Source organism: Carassius gibelio, chromosome B20 (assembly GCF_023724105.1).
Source record: "Carassius gibelio isolate Cgi1373 ecotype wild population from Czech Republic chromosome B20, carGib1.2-hapl.c, whole genome shotgun sequence".
NCBI classification, from domain to species: domain Eukaryota; kingdom Metazoa; phylum Chordata; class Actinopteri; order Cypriniformes; family Cyprinidae; genus Carassius; species Carassius gibelio.
Window position 1 is genome coordinate 18,434,050 of NC_068415.1, and position 20,964 is coordinate 18,455,013.

A 20,964-nucleotide genomic window follows, 5' to 3' on the forward strand; every position below is an offset into this window, starting at 1 on the left:
TCTATTTGAATGAATTTTAAAGTGTAATTTATTCCTGTGATGCAAAGCTGAATTTTCAGCATCATTACTCCAGTCTTCAGTGTCACATGATCCTACAGAAATCATTCTTATATGCTGATTTGCTGCAGAAACATTTTGTATTATCATCAGTTAAAAACACTTGTGCTGCTTAATTTGTGGAAACCATGATACAGTTTTCAGTATGCTTTGATAAATAGAAAGTTAAAAAGCATTTATTTGAAATAGAAATCTTTTGTAACATTATGAACATCTTTACTGACAAATTTCAATATTTGTTGTCTTTTGGCGCAATTATTAGAAAGTTAGACCATTTTACATTTTTTACTTTTACCTCTACGAAAAGTTTCTTGACTTTTTAAAAATGACTTTTTAATAAATAAATCGACAACGTTATATCATAGAAGAGGTGTCTTCGAGTTATTTTGAAATTGTGTTTTTTTTTTAATATATAACTTAAATGCACGCAAAAGAATGTGCGTCCCCTCACTGACACATGCACAAGTCTTGTAGATAGTCATGTAACATTAAGCATGCTTGCATTATTAGATCAGATTGTGTGATGGGAATGCATCATTGCGATCAATAGTGTATGACCTTTTGGATCTGGTTGGGAAATTTTCAGCATTTACTCTGGGACGTCCAGAGGCAACTTCTGTAAATGTCACAGTTTGGACAGGGAGACGAAAATCCATTGTGCATTTAAGACAGACAGACACCATGTATTTATAGATTCCCTCCTAAACTGTCCGATTGATTAGTTTAGACATTGAGCAGAGCTGTGAAGTCTGATGCATTACGTTATTTTTAGAGCCTAAAAATGTGCTTGTCCTTAGAAAGGTTTCAGGACCTTGGACAGTTGATTCCCTCCATAATGAGTTGACAGCCATCTCTTATATTGTCATCATGATCGTGTCAAACAGTAACACCATGGTATTTTAATATAAAAGTCTCTAATGCATGGCGTTGCCATCGTTATAATGCTAGAATTCACAACTGTCTTGTCCCAAGAAAAAAAAGGTGTCCATGGTAACAAGAACTGGCAAAACAGCATAAACTGTGTTAAATGTGAGAATGTGGTAAGAAATAATGAGAGGAAGCTAAGCCTGTTGTGGTGCTTTCAGCCCAAGCACAGCAAGAACCTGAAAAACATTCATATTCATGTAAATCAACGATATCACATTGCTTAAACCAGAGGGAAAGTTAATGTTTAGATGCTACTAAGTGGACCTTACTGAGGCAAGTTTAGTGATTGCTTTTACTTGACGAATAACTCATCGTTCACCGTTCATGCTTACAATTATTTTATTTTATTATTTATTTTTTCTGAATATAATTTCATCATACAGGACATCAAACACAACAGTACTAATATTTCATTTTAGTAATTTTGTTGTGTTTTTATTTTATTTTTTGTTAGTTTTTTTATGGATATGTATTTTTATTCATTTTAGTTTATTGTGTTTTTGTTATTTTGGTACTTCAAGTTAAGCTAAATGAAAATTGGAAATGTTTCTTTGCCAACTAGATCAAATAAGTTTTTCAAATATATTTAATTTTATTTTATTTAACATTATAATTGTCTTTTAATTATATATATATATATATATATATATATATATATATATATATATATATATATATATATATATATATATATATATATATATATATATATATATATATCTTTTGTCTTTTTGACTTTTGCATGCAACACATTTTTCACTTTCCACTCATTTATTCTTCATGAAATTTGGGAGTCTAGTTTTAGAGAGCAATGCTCCATGTAAAATAATAAAAAGTTTTCTTTTAGGTTTCCTTTGTTAGTGTATCTGCTTTAGGCAAGAAGGAAAGGAAATGTAATTTTGGCTTCAGTAGAGTTGTAGAGCTCTTTAAAGTGATCTTTGTGACTGCTGTTGTACTGTGATTTCATAGAGGTCAATGCAACACATCCCGTTCTTCCTGGAAATTCCAAGTTTAGATGTGTTTGTGATTAACATTTGAAGGTTGTACTGCTTTGTTCTTTGCGCAGCAGTTCTAGAACAATTCCCTCTGATGTCAGGAAGACCTCCAAACTCCCAGGAGGCCGATGGATGGTTTTGGTAGGACTGACATCAAACCAACTGTGTGGAAGAGGAGGGGGAGAAAAACCCCAGCACCGATCCAGCACAGAGACACAGGAGGAAGGATAGTTTAGATTTGCAAACAGTTGATGAAGATGCTGAAAACGTCCCTTCTCTTCTGCTGCAATGTGATTCTTTCATGCAAAGCGTTTTCTAATCATTAGTCCCACACTAGGATTTGCTGTCTTTGTTACTGTAAATGACAAATGGTTTTTGAATTAAGGTGAAAATTATTAAATAGGTTTATGTGCACACAGTTCAAGCACCTTTTATCAGCAGCGAGAGGAACATCAGTCCATTCCCTTCAAAGCTCCACTGGGACATTGGGGTCATTCAAGAGCGAGTCAACAGACTTTGGAACAAAATAAATGTAAATGAGAAAACAACCTCACTGGAATGATGAACTGAATTCTGCTAATGTTGAAATGTTTCAGTATAATTGTGACATGTAATGTAAACTAGAAATTTGAATGAATTGTCTTTTTCTTTATATGGAAACTCCTTTATGTCCCATGTGTTTTGCTGTTGACAAGAGGTTGTGCGTCCAATCACACTATGCAGTATTTTGCCAAATGATAGATTAAATTAAGTCTACATTAAATAAGTGTTTGCACCCACACCGCTGAAGAAGTAATTTAGAAAACAGATTTGTATATTGTGCAGTTCAGCCTGTCACAAATGTCTGTTTTAGTTGAAGAATGAGATACGGAGGGTTCTGCAGGGATGAGATTGTGTTGCTATGGCTTTGCAGGTGTTTTATAGTTACCGTATTTCTACAAAGCTCTCAAAGCCCCTCCATATCCTGTCTACATGCCAACCAATCACAGACAAAGACTCTGAAACTATAGTTACTGTATATCACTGAAAATATAACCCCCCTAGAGGCTAAAGGCTCTAAAGATGAACAAATCACTGTAAATTATGATCGTAAACCCATTAAAGCATGACATGCTGATTAATTACTTATAATCCAGCACCAGTGCAGTTATGCAGCGTTAAACTCTCATTTGTGATTTGTTTCATTCATACCTGACACCAGAGGGCGCCCTCACACAGAAAGTCCACAAGTAGACTCATAGATCCAAGAGTGTCTGGCTGCAGACTTGCACTTGCACTCTCAAGACCAGGCCGCAAGGAAGTCGACCGGAAGTTGAAGTCGGCCGGGTGCCGCCATCTTGTAGCAGAACTTCACTTGCGTTAGCATCCCATTGACCTCCCATTCATTTTGGCGTCACTTTAACAGCGAATAACTTTACATCTGAGGCGTTTAAAGACTCCGTTTGTCCATTATTTATTTCTAAAGATACACGACAATGTATAAAGGGCTCCATTACCTTCTATGTTACATTATGGCCCCGTAGAAACAGTTTTTGTAAAAGTAGGCTAACGATTGCGTCATAACCACTAAATTGCCTTTATCATCTTAGTCTGTTATTAGGCCACGTTAAGCGTTTAACATTAAGTGACGTTGCTAGTGGAAGTGCAAGTGTCTGAGAGTGCAAGTGCAAGTCGCCAGACCCTTCTCCATAGATGTGATAAACCAATAAAATGCACTACATATTAAAAACACAAACCAACACATACTTACCTGTGAAAGGTTATGCATTTTATTCACAAATTTAAATGTAGGGTTTTTACAAACAGATGCTGCACAATGTTGTTGCATTTTGAAACTCACTGATTGTTATAGTACGTATCCGGAGGGGCCAAATGTGGCATCTATACATATCTATATAGCTAAAACGCTATGAGAATCAGCACATGATTATAATCGATTGTGTGCTTCAAGCCATCTCGGGTATTTTCATATGGATAATGAATATTTAAATTGAAATGCGAATCGACATAGCCTTTATCACTGTATAGAATACTCTAAAATAAAAATCAGTTCACTGAAGGAAATTCTTTTAGAAAACTTTTCTTTTAAGTTTAGAGTAAAAATATTTTGTCTTACTTTGACATTGTGCTAAACTAAAAACAGTTAGCATTTTGGTCTCTTCTGTTTAGCTCCTTTTGTATGCAACTGTGTGATTCATTGGTTAAAAAATAAATAAATGAAGAGTTAATTTGCAAAAAAAGATTACTGTTTTTCTCAGAAATCAAGTTTTTTTTCATTGTGCATTCCAATTAATGTCAATCAAGTTGCAGTTGGGTTATTTTGACTAGGTTAAAATTTAACAAAAAACAGCTAACTAACAAATTTTTTTTTTTTAATTTTTTTATAAAAAAACAGAGTTATCTGTTTTAGCAAATAAACTCTTCAAATAAATATTAAGTTGATTTATTTATTTTACTTTTTCAAGATTTTTATAGATATCTTGATATATCGTTATCATGAATTTTTGAGGTCACTATAATCATGTAGTGAAAAATCTCATATCATGACAACCCTACGTCATTAATATTTACAAACTCATAACAGCAGAATATATGGGGCTTTTTAATGCCCAGGTCATTTAACCAGCAGTGCCTTTATATATAGCAAAGCTTCAATGAAATAGTCTTACAGGCAAGATAAATCATGGCAATTTCAGTGGAAGGCTGACCTTCCATCTTTTCTCTGAAGAGATCAAATATCAGAGCACTGTGATTACAGGCCTGGAGTCCAACAGGAGTCCTTAAAGCCAAACAGGGTCATTAGTCACTGCACAGATTCCCTCGCTGCTGTCTGTCTTTCAGCGGCAATCTTTGCCATTAAAGCCTCCAAGCCAAGGTCATGATGACACAAACAACACTGCAGACACACAGTCCTGAAAGCTAAAGGGTCACCTCAGAGTGCCATTTGGAGCAAATTTAATGCTAAGTGCTTATTTAATCCTGAAGAAATTGCAAGAGGGAGAATGTAATGTGAATCAAAAAGTCTTTCAGAAGATCTACATCAAATAAGTATTGCAGTAGCTGAACCGATGCTGGTATCTTTTTGTTGGAGCAGAAAATAGGATTTCCAAATAAACAGAGGCAGTGCTTACTGATATTGTACTGAGACTCAATATGAGAAATCCTGTAGCATCACACCCAAAAGACAGAAGGAGGATGTGCTCTCAGCAGAGCCAGCAGCAGACATGGGGGGGGGATCAGATGGTGTGCAAAATTGTGATGGCTCTCTCATTACGATAGCAGATGATTCACACCAGTCACAATCTGTTTTCTCTCCATTAGTAAAACACAGACATGAGAACCAGGAGCCTTTGGGGAACAACTGATTCGAAACACAAGTATTTTTAAGGGACATGTTGTCAGGATAAAGAGCCGATGCTGATTCTTTTTATTAATTCAATTATAATAATATTATGCAATTACCCCAGCTGATTCCTCTGTAGGGTGCAGTGGGTGGTTGCTAGGGCTTACTATGTGGTTGCTAAGGTCTTCAGAGTATTTTTTTATCATATTGCAGATTTAGGTCAAATCATTTTAAACCATTGTATCATCTGATCTCTTAAAATCATTGATTGATTTAAAGAAGATAATTTAAGTCAGTTGGGTCCAAACAATATTGAAACATATCTTCCTACCAAACATAAAACAAACAAACTAACAAAACTCCTAATTAAAAAAAATAAAAACATGAAATACAATTCTATAACAAAATCATTGAATTTACCAAACAAAACAGTGAAATATTTACCAACAAAACAAAAGATAAAACTAAACTCAAACAAAAAAATAAATACAAAATAAAAGCACTGAAATATTTCTCAAGATATCTTCTAACTAAATGCAAAACAAAACACTAAAACATTTCTCAAAATAAAACCTCACTGACTTTCATTATTGACAAACACAAACAAACACTAAAACATTTTTAAAAATATATTTATGTTTGTTTAGACACAGATACTCACACACACACGTTTGTTTTTGTGAAACATCCCATAGGCGTAATGGTTTTTATACTGAACAAACTGTATATTCTACGGCCCTTCACCAACCCTACACCTAACCCTAACCCTCACAGGAAACTTTGTGCATTTTTACTTTCTCAAAAAAACTCACTCTGTATGATTTATAAGCTTTTTGAAAAATGGGGACATGGGTTATGTCCTCATAAGTCACCCTCTCCTTGTAATACCTGTGTCATACCCATGTCATTATACAGAGTTGTGCCCTGATATGTCACAAAAACACGCCCACACACACACACACACACACACACACAAGTGTCCCACAGTATAACAGGGGATTGCCCCGTGAGGGGCCGAACCTCTGGCAACCTCTCAGCATTGCTCTGGGCAACACTGATTACACTTGTCACGTGGATGGTTAGGAGCAACAGCTAACAAAACCCTTCCCACCATCCCACGTCACTCTAACAACACACCGGAATATACAATTATCATGAATTACAAACCAACAACAAACCACAAAAAAGGCATTTCTTAAAATATCTTTCAAATACAAAAAAAATAAATAAATAATGAAAACAAAATGTGATGTGTATCATGATTTTACTTTCTTCTTGCCTGAAGATTCTGGCAAAATCAAAATAATATGAACTTATATTTACACATGCATTTAGCAGACGCTTTTATTTAAAGCAACTTACAGTGCATTTAGGCTATATATATGTATATATATACTTTTTAACAGTATTAACTATTAAATTATTATTTTACTTATTACTTATTATAATTTTATCTATTATAAAATTACTATTACCAGTGTTAAGTATTAAATGTTTATTGATGAACGTGCTGTCATAGGAGTTTAAACCCGTATCTGTTATCGGGAGATTCTGGGAGATCCCAGTGGGCCACTCAGATTTGAGCCAGTGTGTAGAATTTTCGACCAGTACCCAGTTTTCTAATTTGAAACATGACTATGCTAGCCTAGCATTGCTAGGGAATGATGAGAGTCATTATCTGACAGCCAGTCATTTCTCCAGCATTTTTAGTGCTGACTAATGCAAACACCTCTAATTGGCCAACAAGATTTGTTTGTGATTGATTATAATGCTCAACAGTACAAAAATAATGCATGAAAAGTGATGCAACTGCAACGTGCAGATCTCAATGTGTCAGTCGTGAACTGACACTTTTAATTCATTTTCACATTGCATTTTAATCGTGACAGGAATAGCCTACTTTATTGAGCAGGAACAATTTTTGCCCATTTGTCTAGAATTTGTGGCACATTTTCGTTCATCCTGGTGGCATTTTTGCCATAACACAATTAATTTCGGACCCTGCTCTGCTCTGCAATCGTTGTCTATCATGATAAACAGTCTAGTCACCTTTAAGCGCTTTATACAAAACAGCTTGTGTGAAAGCAGCTTTACAGTGATGAACAGGAAAATAGTGAGTTGATAATGCAAGAGGACGATAGTAAACAGAATCAGTCACCATTCCAAATAATGTCTGCTATTCTTTTTTCATTTGTGCATTTGATGCATTTTTTTTGCTGTGCCTATTCATGAGTTTGATTGCAGAATGTTTGCTTAAGAAGTTTACTGTCGTTATTTATGATTATATTCTTGTTAAAACGTACAAGTTAAAAAAGGATGTTATTAAACTCTTGGAATAAAAATGAGCCCCACTCCGGTTAGTTATGTCTGTGAATGAAACTAAAGTATTTCACATTAATTGCATTTCAAGTCTACATTTAAATAGCTTTTTCAAATTCTAGACCGCTTTTAAATCTTCTGGGAAGTCTCACTCTCTCTGACGCCCAAGATCATTAAGTGAACTTGCTAAGAAAGTCTGTCACTAATTGACAGGAGAACAGAGAAACAGGAACAGAGCGTTCGAGTCACAGGAGCTGCAGTGCACATCATTATCTCACACCAGCACATCTCAATCGCTGCTGATGCTGTGTGAGGTCAGCTGTGGTCCAGAGGTGGGCTGATGATGTGAGAGCGGGTGAAACAGGCACTTGGGTTGGGAATCAGGTAATTAGTCCAGCACTTTTCCTCTGGGCCGTTCAACAGCTGCTCTTTCACGCAGTCCAACATACCAACAGCAGGAGAGAACAGATGCTGCTCAGGGCGTAATGAAGGAGCCAGAGGCTAGCAGATTCACAGCTTGACAGATGCCTTGAATGCTGGTATATATATGATGATTCTCCATCATTGCATATTTCTCTCCTGATTCAGCGACATTTGCATTTGGAGAAAGCAGTATTATGGAGTTCCAGAAACATGCTAATGATGGATTTGTTTCTGGAAATTATATACTTTTTTTTGCTTCACAAGATGTTAATTGACGGACTGGAGTGGATTACTTATAGATTATTCCAATGTTTTTATCAGCTGTTTAATCACTCATTCTGACGGCACCCATTCACTGCAGAGGAACATCCCAAACCTACATGCTGTTATTTCATTTAATGCAAATATCAAAGTTGCTTAAAACCTCTATGCAAAATAAAAATAAAAAACATGATTTTGAGCAATTTGGGGGTAAACTACACTTTCAAAACTGTTTCAATGTAGTAAACCAATGGATTCAGATTGTGATACTAAACTGATTGCATTAATAAGATTAGCCTTTTAATATTTTCCATCTGAACGTCCTGTTTAAATAGTAAATACATTAATTCAATACAGGAAAATAACACTTTTTAACGGATTTAACATGCTAATTTTGTCTTTGGTATCACTTCCTGCTACTGAAGAGTGCAAAGGATACTTCAACACACAATCATGAGAAATTCTCAGTAAGTTCAGCAATTAGACATTTTATTCACCCAGCAACAAAACACACTTCTAAAAACTTGCCAAAAATGTATGGCTTGTCACCTTATAAAGTGCATATTTGTTAGAGGCAGACATGCTGAAACACTTAAAAAAGACATGACAGTCAGAATGAGCCCAAGATAGTTTCGATTAAACAGACAAAGAATGAAACGTTTGGTCCTCGCAAGCCATGAATTACACACACAGCAAAGCTTCTTTAAAGAGCACAAGCATCTCCAGGAAACAAAAAAAGATCTGAACAATCCTTAAAAGTTTAATGGTAGTTGTTATTGATCCGAACCCTACCATAATCTGGCACTACGAAGAAGTTAGGAAGCAGACAGAGCCACAGTATTTTCCTTTATGAACCTCGAGGAAGAGAGAAACTATTCTTTGTACATTAAACTGTTAAAAGTAGTCATATCATGTTGCCCTGTTTAAACATTTCTTTTGGCCGAAAGTAAAACCATTTCCATGAAATACAAATATATATTCATTTACTATACTTTGTACAAGTTGGTCTTTATCCTGGACGTATTATGTAATAATCACACGAACCTCAGACGGCCAAAACATGTTTGAAATGAACCATCAACCATCACCAGAAAAAAAATTAAAAATGACAAAATAAAACTTTGAAGTGGACACAGCATCTTGAGTAATAAATAAACAGAACATCAAGTGGTCAGATGCTCTTGCACTTTTAAAAAACGCCAATCGAAGCATGCTACTCAAACCCGCGCCTGACAGATCGCATGCACTCAACAAGCTTAACTGGCAATATCAGAGCTGTTGTTGCGGTTTCCGTATTTGTGATGAATGAAGAGGAGCACCACGCCGAGGAAGAAGCAGATGGAGCCCACCGTCATGTAGGCGATGCCCAGGAAGGGGTTTTTCCCTCCCATCCAGGAGATGGTGCTCAAGATCACACGCTTCCGGCCTTCAAAGCTGCGCACGGGGTAGTCTGAGGGGCGAGTGGTTGAGGAAATAATAAACCACAGTGTGAATAAGGGTGCTTTCACACTAGTACTTTGGATGATGTGAACGCTGTCTTCTGGACCCGCTAACCGTACCTGAGTCTGCTTAAAAAGGGTGGTCTGGGGTACGGTTCATGTGAACACCAGTACGATCCACTGCTGATAAATCGTACCAAATCACAAATGTGAACCGCTATTGCCGCAAATGTGTGTTTGTGCGTGTTTCACTCACTTTCCTGACGAGCATGATTGACGCACTGCAAACAGAGAGCTGTACATCTCATTTCTGTTCGCCCTTCAGCGTTCTTTAGAGCAGTAGTTTCCAAAGTGGGGGTTGCGACCCCCCGGGGGGTCGCGAGATGATTTACAGAAACTTTTTTTTTTTTTATATATATATATGTTAATTCGAGATGGTGAAAAAAAAAGTCCGAAATACACATTTAGGTCTTTATTTTATTACACTTTGTCTGTTTGCGTCTGTAGATTTCGCGTGAATTCAACAAAAGTTAACGTTGTAAATCATCCTGCCGATCCGCGATTTCTGTCTGCTCTCTTTCATCACAGGCACGGCCGGAAAGCTCTCTCTTCACTGTACAATGCTGTCAGATCCAAATATGGTCATTTCCTTTTTATCAGCAACCAATCGCGAAAGTAAAAGGGATGAATGCGCAATCTCATTGGCTGATGATAAATCTTTAAAGCCTGTTTTCTCAAAATGACCTTTCTCTCATACTCCAAGTACGAAATCTCCACTTTAGTAGCACCTATATACACCAAACTTTCCAGTCTTGTACCTAGTTATATTATGAAGACATTTACAGAGGGATTTGTAAATATATTATTCCTAGCCTGATTTATATAACATTTTATTACAAAAAAACATGGCGAAAATCATTTTTTAAGGCTATTGATTGATAGTATATTCTGATTTACAGGATAACATAAGTAGATATCCATAAATCCCTCTGTAATTTTTTCACCATTTAATATGTGAGCACAATGAAAAAATAATTTTTAATCTGGATTTATCCAGATCACTTTCATAAGTATTTCCCTGAAGGAGACGCTCCCGATATGACCGGATAAGGTCACCATTTAATGTAACCACGGCAAATCATCTGGCGTCAGATATGGAAGATGCGCTTGATGAACTTTCAACCGATCGAACCCTGCAGGACTGCATTTGACGGCAAGACGCTGGATGAGTTCTGGGTTTCTGTCGCGCTGGAATATCCACAGTTGTCGAAAGCCGCGTTGGATGTCCTCATGCAATTTGGCTCAACGTATTGAGGTGAAAAGACATTCTCCGCGCTGACTTACGAATAAACACAGGTCACGGCTTAACGCGTGGAAGATGATCTGCGGGTGGCGATCTCCAAAATTAAACCTAGAGTGGACCTGCTTTGCTCCGCGCACAGCGCCCATCCATCACATCAGGCGTTTTTTTTTTTTTTTTTTTTTTTTCTTATTCACAATTTAGCACATATTACACAAACAACGCAATCACAAAAACATCCAAAAGAGTACTAAGGCCCATATAGATTGGAACTCTTGCAGTCTTGAATGCTGTTTACTTGTAATCTTAAAAATGAAATTAAAATTATAAAAATATACAATTATCTGCTCCACCCATTGACCAAATCTGGGTCCTGATTGGGAAATCCATACATGTATGTAAGGCGTTTTTTCTGAATACAAAGTTATTGTTGTATGCGTGTTATAGGCAGCTTGTTCGTATTCTGTCTGTAAGCATTTCACAGTTATGGATGTATTTATCCTTTTTGTTTTAGCTCTGTCAGTATGTAACTAAATCGCAAATTCTCACAAGACGGGGGGGGGGGGGGGGGTCGCGGGTCGTCAGCAATAATATTGGGGGTCGCGGTCTGAAAAGTTTGGGAACCCCTGCTTTAGAGCATTTGCAGTACATTCGTAAGACAGACGCAAGTGTCGTTATGTCCCGAAGATTTGTAAACAAAACGAACCGCTCAAAAACGTCAATATATAAAAGTGCAGAGGGCAATGTTATGCATTTGCCGCCTTTTCCTGCATCGCTGTTTACTAAGCAATGGGGTAAACAGCTGCTGGCTTGATGACGCAAACGAACCACGGTTCAGACCCAATAATAATAATAATAATAATAATAATATGAACACGGTCCAGCAGGGAGCAATCGAATCATCGAATTATTCTCATTAAAAGTGTATTCATTTGATCAAAAATACAGTAATATTGTAAAAAAAACTACAATGTAAAATAACCGTTTTCTATTTTAATATATTTTAAAATGCAATTTGTTTGTTGTAATGGGAAAGCTGGATTTCAGCAGCCATCACAACAGCAGATCTTTTACTCAAAAAAACATTTTATTATTATTATTATTATTACTTTTGATCAATTTAATGTTAGTATTTTGAAAGAAAAATTGTTCTGACCCTGAATGTTTTAACAGTAGAATATACTTATTTTTCTTTATGTTCTAGGGATATGCAATGCAAGGATACTGTAGGTGACTTCCAGGCTGTAGTTGCCTCTGGGAAGCGTGGGTGTCATGTTGTTGTTCTTCTGAATGATGCGGTAGAGCTTTCTGAAGGTGGGCAGAGCAGCTGTGCGCATCCACACGATGAAATCCTCGTTTATGAAGCCGTTGTTATCCGCCTCAGAGTCCAGCTCATAAACAGGCTTGTGCCAGTTGACCGGCTTCGCTGTGTCTGGAAGATGAGGAGTGTTTTAGTAAGAGATATAGAAAAAAAACTACATATACTCCTCTATACAGAAGTACATTTATTCTACCTTTAAAAACAGCAGTGAGATTTGGGTTGCTTCCACCAGGGTTCCTGAACTTCACACGTTTGTCCGTCGACCATGCAATCCCTTTTTTGTTCAATGGAATTTGTGTTTTTGATCCACTGGGATTAATGTAAAACAAATCCAGTGTGTCTGAAGCAAAAAGAGAAAGAGACGAGCAATATTACAACTCTTGAGGAAAGTCTTACAATGCTAAGTATTTGGATCCAGGTCTCACCATTAAACATGCTGTTAGCAATGGCTCCACACGGGGCTATAGGCTTGTTCTCATTAGTGCGGTATGGCTCACATTCTTTGCTTGGCTCCTGAAATATAGCAATATGCTTTGAGCTTCAACAGCATGCATCAAATCAAGAATTAAGTGCTTGTGCTCAGGGAGCAGCAGACCTAGTGTAACTTGGATGGATGGATGGATGGATAGAACTACAGATAGATAGACCGAACAACTGATCATAGATAGATAGATAGATAGATAGATAGATAGATAGATAGATAGATACCTTAAGCGAGCGCTCGTCTCCATTAAGCTGGCTGTCATCTCTGGACTTCACATATCGCCGATGGTTTTGGTAGAAATTTGAGAGACCATAGTACATGAAGACATTACTCTGAGGACATAAAGTTTGAATCAGGAACTGGTTACGAAAACCCATCATCATCTCCAATCAAATATCCTTTCTAAAAAAATTAACTGGGCACATTTGTGTTTATAATAGGCCTGTGTGCTGTTTAACATGTTACTTTTCAGGAAAAAGTGAAGGTTTTTGTTAGGTCCACAGTTTCCTCATAGGACAGATATAAGTAATCAGATGAAACTTCAAACAAAAAGTACTACAGATCCTTCAAAATAATGAACAACACCAGAGAGCAATGAATAATATCCATGAAGCCCCATTTTAATTCTCACTGATATACTCTATGTGCCCCTGGATCACGTGTATTTTTTTAGCTATAACCGGGGATACATTGTATGGGTCAAAATGATCCATTTTTATTTAATGCCAGAAATCATTAAAGGTCCTGTTCTTCGTGATCCCATGTTTTAAACTTTAGTTAGTGTGTAATGTTGTTGTTAGAGTATAAATAATATCTGTAAAATTCTAAAGCTCAAAGTTCAATGCCAAGCGAGATATTTTATTTAACAGAATTCGCCTACAAAAAACGACCTGTTTGGACTACACCCCTCTAGTTCCTGCAGTAATGACGTCACGAAAACAGTTTTTTGACTAACCTCCGCCCACATGAATTCACAAAAAGGGGGGCGTGGCCTTGTTGCGCTCCGACGGAGAAGAAGGAAGAGCTGTTTGTGTTTGTCACCATGTCGTTGAAACGCTGTTATTTTCATCTCAGAGTCTATTCATCTTTGTTTGGGCTTCCCAGGGACGCTGTACTTTTTTGTTTAACCTGGTTCCCGGAAATTATAATCCACATGTAAAACTATGTGCAGCACATTTAGCTGAGGACAGCTTGCTGAGGACAACTTCCTCAATCTCAATCAGTTTAATGCCGGATTCGCACAAAGATTATTCCTGAAAGATGGAGCAGTTCCCTCTTTGACTGGAGAAGGCGTTGTTTATGGACCACAACCGGTAAGTGTATTTTATTACTTAAATTGGTGCGTTTAACAGTTTCTGTAACTTATTACACAAAGGGCAAAGCTGTTTAGCTTTGTTAACTAGATGTTATTCAAAACTACTCCAATACTAGCCCAGTCATGTTTCCAGGAGGGCCGCATGCGCTCAGCTGCAATCGAATCACAACACAGGAACCGCTGGCCCAATCAGAACTCATTACATATTTCTGAAGGAGGGACTTCATAGAACAAGGAAGTCACCAGCCCGTTTTTATGACAGTGAAACCGCGGTATACAATTGTGTGAAAAATACTGTGTTTTTACACACGAAACATGAACACATGTTATATTGCACACTGTAAACACAATCAAAGCTTCAAAAAAGCTTATATATATATATATACTTAATTTTTGATTAATAATAATAAGCATTACTTAGGACATGACTCGAACATTAAAAATAAAAAAAGCAAACTTTTTTTTGTCGATTCTAAACTGTCTATAAATTGTACAAATATATATATATAATTATTTTTTTCGTATGTCAAGCTACAGGGTTAAGTCACGTGGGTTTGGAGCATCACGAGTGTGAGTAAACGACTGAATATTTACTTTTAGCTAAACTATCCTTCACCTGGAATGCAACATAATGTTCACGACACACACACTCACTTCGAAAGGCTGGTCTAGAGAGAAGGACAGGAAACATTTGCACGGAGTCGTGCTGTTCCAGCTGAAGTTCTGAGAGCAGTTAAAACACGGACTGGACATGTCAGTCCCGGTGTAATCGATCTGTGAAGCAGAGAAACACGCGGTTACACAAACACATGCGCCCAAACACACGCGTCACGGAGAGTCCGAGCGAACAACAGACGTCTATTCACCGTGAATTTGGTAGTAAAATGATTGTAAACAGCGCAACAGACTCAAACCTCGAACTCGTTGATGTTGTTGGATGTCACGTAGAGGCCTATTCCTATGGGGATGAAGATGAGGCCGATTATGAAGAAGGCGGGCAGCACGGTCCCCGCGGTCAGGATGGGCTGCCAGGCCGGGAGCCTCTGCTGTTTGAAGGCCGTGTTGTCGGGCTTTCTGGTCCGGGTGGCGGCTCCGAGCCCCGCGGGTCCGGAGTGATGACCGTCTTCCTCCTTCGCGCTGTAGCTGGACGCCATCATAGCTACTTCCCAGCTCACAGCCCCAGAGATTTTATAAAAACACACTCCCTCTCGATTGTAGACGGGGGATTAATAAAGAAGTATAGTATATGTCCAATGTAGTAGACTGTGTTCACAGCGGCCTTCTTTCTAGCTTCTATGGAAAGTTGCTTGTTTTGTTTAAGGCGGTTCTACAGGAAGTGTCAGCCTCGGGAAGTGTCCGATTCGCGAATCATGTGCGAGTCGGTTCTATTGATTTAGCCGAACTGATTCGCGAATAGATTTTGAATCACTTTTACATACGAAACAAATACAAGAGTAAACACCGATACATACGTATTGCCAGGATAAGAAACGTACCAAACAAACTAACAAAATCCATAAATAAATGAACACGTTACAAAGACACACACACACACACACACACACACACACACAAAGAATACAGAAATACAGTTTTCAGCTTTAAGATTGACAGAACTTAGTTGACATATACTTCAACTAAATCAACTTTGAACAATGAAAAAATAGGTTTTTAATCAGTAAACTTTTGCTTATGAATGTGAAAATTAGCTAGCAGGAAACACACAATTATTATTTGCTTATTTTTTATTTTATTATTTTATTATTGTCAAACAATCCAAAGAAAGAATCTTTCAAAGAAAAAGAAAAGTCACTTACAAAATAAGATTGGATAAACATTAAAAATAATCTGACCAACATTGTTCTGTAGGGGAAAATTGCCAAAACAAATTAATTTAAGTCTTTTTCTGAAGAATGAAAACTGCAATTCACTTCAATGTCTGACTTATATTTTCTTGAAAAGCTTTAATAAGGTAACATTTATGAATCAACAAATGTTATTACTTTATTTGGCTTATGAGGCTACGTCCATACATTCTCCCATGGATCATGCACAATATTATTATCCAATATTAAGGAATTGTTGTCCTCTCTCTCTGAAAGCTGATATAGGTGTCAGTGAGCACATTTAGTTTGTTTGAATCAGTGTTCACATGTTTAATCTGGGCTGCACCACAAGATGGAGCAAGACACCGAAGCACAGACTGAGGTTCTCTCAGAACAGGTGTGAGCCACTAAACTTGCAGTATTTTATCAAAGCTGTATTTATGTCAAGCCTCTTTCCATTAAAACCTCCAAGTTCTTTATCATGCAGCTGTGGACCTTCAGACTTGCTCACCTTAAAAATCCCAATATCTCTCTTCTCAAGGTCTAACATGTTTTTTTTTATAGTTTGTCAACCTACCATTTCTTTTTATCCAGTAACTTACTTTTTGAATTCGTGCAGTGCATCTCTGACTTTGTGATTTCTTTCTTTCTTGATCTTTGTCCTCCACTCTTTTTCAAAGCATCATTGCTCAGCTTTAAGTTCTGAGTTTTTGCGACTTTCCTCTGCTTACTTCATCCCCAAGGTCCCCCTTTTTTATATATATATATGAACTTTTTTTCTTAAATTTTCTTCTTCTTGTTCTTCCATGGGATCTCTTTAGCAAACAGCATGTTTAGTCTTGCAGAATGAACAAAGATCTGACCCGGTGATCTTTCATGAGTCCCTGAAGATGAGGAATTGAAGATTAGTTATTCACATATTTATGTACACATTGGCCATATGTGTGTGTGTATATGGGCCTATATCATATTGATCGCCTCCACACAGTCAAGGGTTAAAAAGGATTTGGAGAGTGCTGAATAAGCTAGATGCTAAAATAATCTCATGTGGAAAATCCAGTTTGGTTCCCTGGTGGTGTATCTTTCAGTGAAGTATCTTATGGCTTCTGCTGTTTGTTTAGCCCAAGCTGAAAATTCCATGCGAGTGTAAAATTCCATTATGGAAAAAAATCTTCTGTTGTTTTAATATTTTGAGAAATTGGACACACTATGTTAATGTGTGCCTGATGGGCTGTATTTCAAAACGAGTCAAACAAAGTCACTCTGTCTTAGAAAGTACTGACTCTTAAGACTTTTGCATTTCATTTCACAGCACTGTATTGATAGACTATTTCTCAAAACTTCAGCATTTCTTCTTCTCAAGCTCTACTCAAACTTTATTTTGTAGTAGGGTGCATTGAAAATACTCTATATTCCTGTCACTGAGAAACAGAAAGTGGCATTTCGCTATCGAATGAATCAGTGTGTTTGAACAAATTGATTGAGTGAATGATTCCTTGACTCACTTATTGCCAGATACTGGCATAACATATATTACTCTTTTAAGGAATGTGCACAGAAAAGTGGAGTGATGTTGGATTAAATATCAGCCAGTAAAGTCAATGTACGGAAACTGAGCTTTGCTTAATTAGATTTGAATAAACTTTGAATTAGATTTGATTGAATTGTGAGAGTCACTCACTTACATTCTAGACAGTTGAAATGTCTTTATTATATACACTTCCATTGGAATAATTACGATTATGATTTCTGAAGGATCATGTGACATTGAAAACCATATGACTGAATACACAATGAAAATAATGCTTTATTTTTGTGTTGATTCTTGTGCACAGCCAACAGAAATACATAAAAGTCTCAGGATGTCAGAAAATACCCTTCCTTTCCACCAGGAAGTGCAAATCTACTTGTAAACTCTTGCAGTTCTTGTTCATTTAAATTTTCTTTTGAATTAAAACTTTAAGCTCATCAAGTTCCAATCTTGTCAATGTCTTGCTGCCTCACAGGAACAGATCATATAATAATGGAGATTACTCTTTTTTTCATGGCTTCATTCATGGAAGGGCAAAGAAGCTGCTCACCTGGTTTAGAGAAGGGAATTGAAGTCTGGAAATTTGACTTTTCCAAGCCAGTCTGAAATCTGACATGCCTCTGCAGAGCTGCAATGAAGCGTGCTAAGCAGTCCAGCATGGAAACACTGTCGTCTCCTCTTTTCCTCACAACTTTTCTGCTTTCTCAGCAGGAGATATTGAAATGCTAAACCACCATGATTAATCAACCGCTTGTAGCTGGAGACACCATAAGCTGCTTGGCCAAGAGAGACACAAACAGACAGCAAGGGGCCTGGATGCTGTCAGGGCCTGAAAGAAATATGCTAATAAAACAAGAACTGTTGGTGAGAAAGCGTTCAGTCAATGATTTCCACTGACTCTTGTAAAAGAGACACAGAAAAGCATAGCACCGGTATTATGTTTGCAATATTGCCTATTATGTACATGAATCAGAATGCACATGACTCCAACTGAATTTTGGGTAATGACTTTAAAAAAGAGGCCCAAGGTCACAGCTGGAGAACAAACATTTTTAAGTGGTGAAAGATAAGAGATAGCAATAAGAATCTGGAGGATAATGGCTCCATCTGTTGTGGAATATTTGGGTGGACACCAGCAGATCTATCTAAGCCTCTTCAGAGGTCATTACATGAATTTGTCAATTACATGGCATTTTTGTGTATTTCAAGTATGCAATTCTTTGTACCAAGAATGTATTTGTTTTTGTTTTTTAATGTCTTTATACTTGTTTGGGAGTGTGTACTTTGTGTATGCTAATGTATGCTACTTTGTTCATGCATATTTTTTGTGTAGCTATGCTTATTTATGAAAACCAGCATGCATTTTGCATATCTTTCCAGTGTTAAAATAGATTAATGCCTTAGTCAAAAGTAAGGACAGTTTTTTAGTTTTTGCAGTACCGTGTTATTTATTTACAGTATTTCATTCATTTATTTATTCATGCTCCAAATCTGGTCATTTGAAATATTCCCTGGAATTAAAAAAAAAAAAAACAGCCTGAGGAAATTAAGAGGTTAAAACAACTTGTTTAACCATCATCGGGACAAAAGCTGGTGGCATCAGAGCTGAAACTAAAGAAAGTGGTTTATTCTGACCTTACGAGTGAAAGACACAAAGGTCGAATCTGATGGCAGGCAATGACAAGCCTCTGAGAATATATTTACCGCACAAACTGTCATATGAACAGGACTAATCTTAGGTGCATGGGTATCAGTGTGCCTCCCCTGAGATCCATCTGCCCGCTTTGCTCTGAGAGGTCACTCCGGGGGGGCGTCTGCACCCACTCTTTTCAAGCAGATGGCCTCACAGCGTAAAAAGTTCTCATGTCTTAGGATTCACTGGAAAAATGATGAGTCAGTCAGGATGTGGCCTGCCTTCAAAAATATCCCAGTGTCTTCCAGTGTCCTTGCCACCCTGACCAGCCATCCACATGATGACGGACTTCCATGATGCGCCATCTTTCATTAACCTCCCTATGAGTGATGGATTAACCCTGAGGGCAGAGACAGAGTCATAGATTATTGAAAACCAGTTTGCCTTCGCTCAGCCTCTGGTTTATTGCAGATGAGACTGCGCTGCTTTAACTGCTGTATCACTCTTAGACCACAATATTAGAAAAAAAAAAAAAAAAAAAAAAAAATTTCATTTGTGTTTAAATATACCAAAAAAAAATTGCAAAAATAATTTGATTCACTAAAGCTGACAAAAAAGGGACAAGGTAATATTACTAACACTTCCATAAGCAGAAATAATTATGGAGAAGTGCAGATGTGTCAAGTCTTTGTGATTATTTGTAGTGCCTACTGACATTATCATTTATTGTAAATGGAGATTATAATACATGGCAGATTTTAGCAGGTAAAGAATTGAAGAACTGCTGGAGGAGAATATTTCTACAATCCATCAGTCAAACTTCTGTATTGATTTCTTACTGTGAAGTCAAATATATCATGTATTTCATTTCTGATCATGAACTTTAAGGCTGCTTTTATTTGATGAAAAATACTTAAACGCCTTATATTCAGGTGTTAAAAATTATTAGGCATGTTTTCTTCCACAGGTAAATTCAGTCAAAAAGAGAGGTTTAACTCAGACTGAAAAGTAAAAAATTATTAAATCCCCATGAGAAATATTCAAAAAGTTATGCAATAAAGAAATTTCATAGATTAGACATGACCACTGGACAACAAAATGCTTACTAGGACAGTATATATATAGGCACAAGAAGAAGCACAAGAAGAATGAACATAATGCAGAGTTTAGCCACTCTTTAGGCAGTAATTTTATCATTTATTTTTAATGTTATTGAGTGTTATCTTGCCTGAGGGAAGCCCACTGAAACACTTCTAGAAAACAAATTAGAAACAAAACATGAAATTACTCAGTATAAATCAAAAATATTATGCTGCGAAAGCAGTTGCTTCCATCTGTAATTACTGTAAGTCTGCCTGAGTTTAGAGACTAAGTCATGTTTAAATCGTTTAAACGTGTTTATTACAATTTATAATAACTGTTTTCTATTTGAATATATTTTTAAAATGTCATTTGTTCATGTGATGTAAAAACTGAATTTTCAGAATCATAATTTTATCATAATTTTCATCATCAGTCTTCAGTGTCACATGATGCTTCAGAAATCATTCTAATATGACGATTTACTGCTCAAGATTTTTTTTATTATTATCATTATGATACTTTTCTACAGGAAATATTGAATAAATAAAAAGTTCAAAAGAACAGCATTTATAAAAAAATTTGCAACAATGGTTAAGTTTTTTCTTTAATTTTTTAATCACTTTAAAGCATTCTTTCTGAACTGAATTTACAAAAAATGATGTATATAAAAAACTAAAGGTTTAGTTTGGACAGGCCCTAGAGTGAAG

General features: G+C 36.7%; 1 protein-coding gene across 1 annotated transcript; it reads right to left on the reverse strand.

The window, feature by feature from the left end:
* Window positions 1-8,793: 8,793 nt before the first annotated feature.
* Window positions 8,794-15,548, reverse strand: LOC127984275 (cell cycle control protein 50A). Its single transcript, XM_052586851.1, has 7 exons — window positions 15,099-15,548; window positions 14,839-14,958; window positions 13,094-13,201; window positions 12,811-12,898; window positions 12,579-12,725; window positions 12,290-12,496; window positions 8,794-9,775 (listed from the first exon to the last, which is right to left on the reverse strand). Exons 1-7 carry the CDS (start codon window positions 15,339-15,341, stop codon window positions 9,582-9,584), a joined length of 1,107 nt encoding a protein of 368 aa, XP_052442811.1. The 5' UTR covers window positions 15,342-15,548; the 3' UTR covers window positions 8,794-9,581.
* Window positions 15,549-20,964: the final 5,416 nt, after the last annotated feature.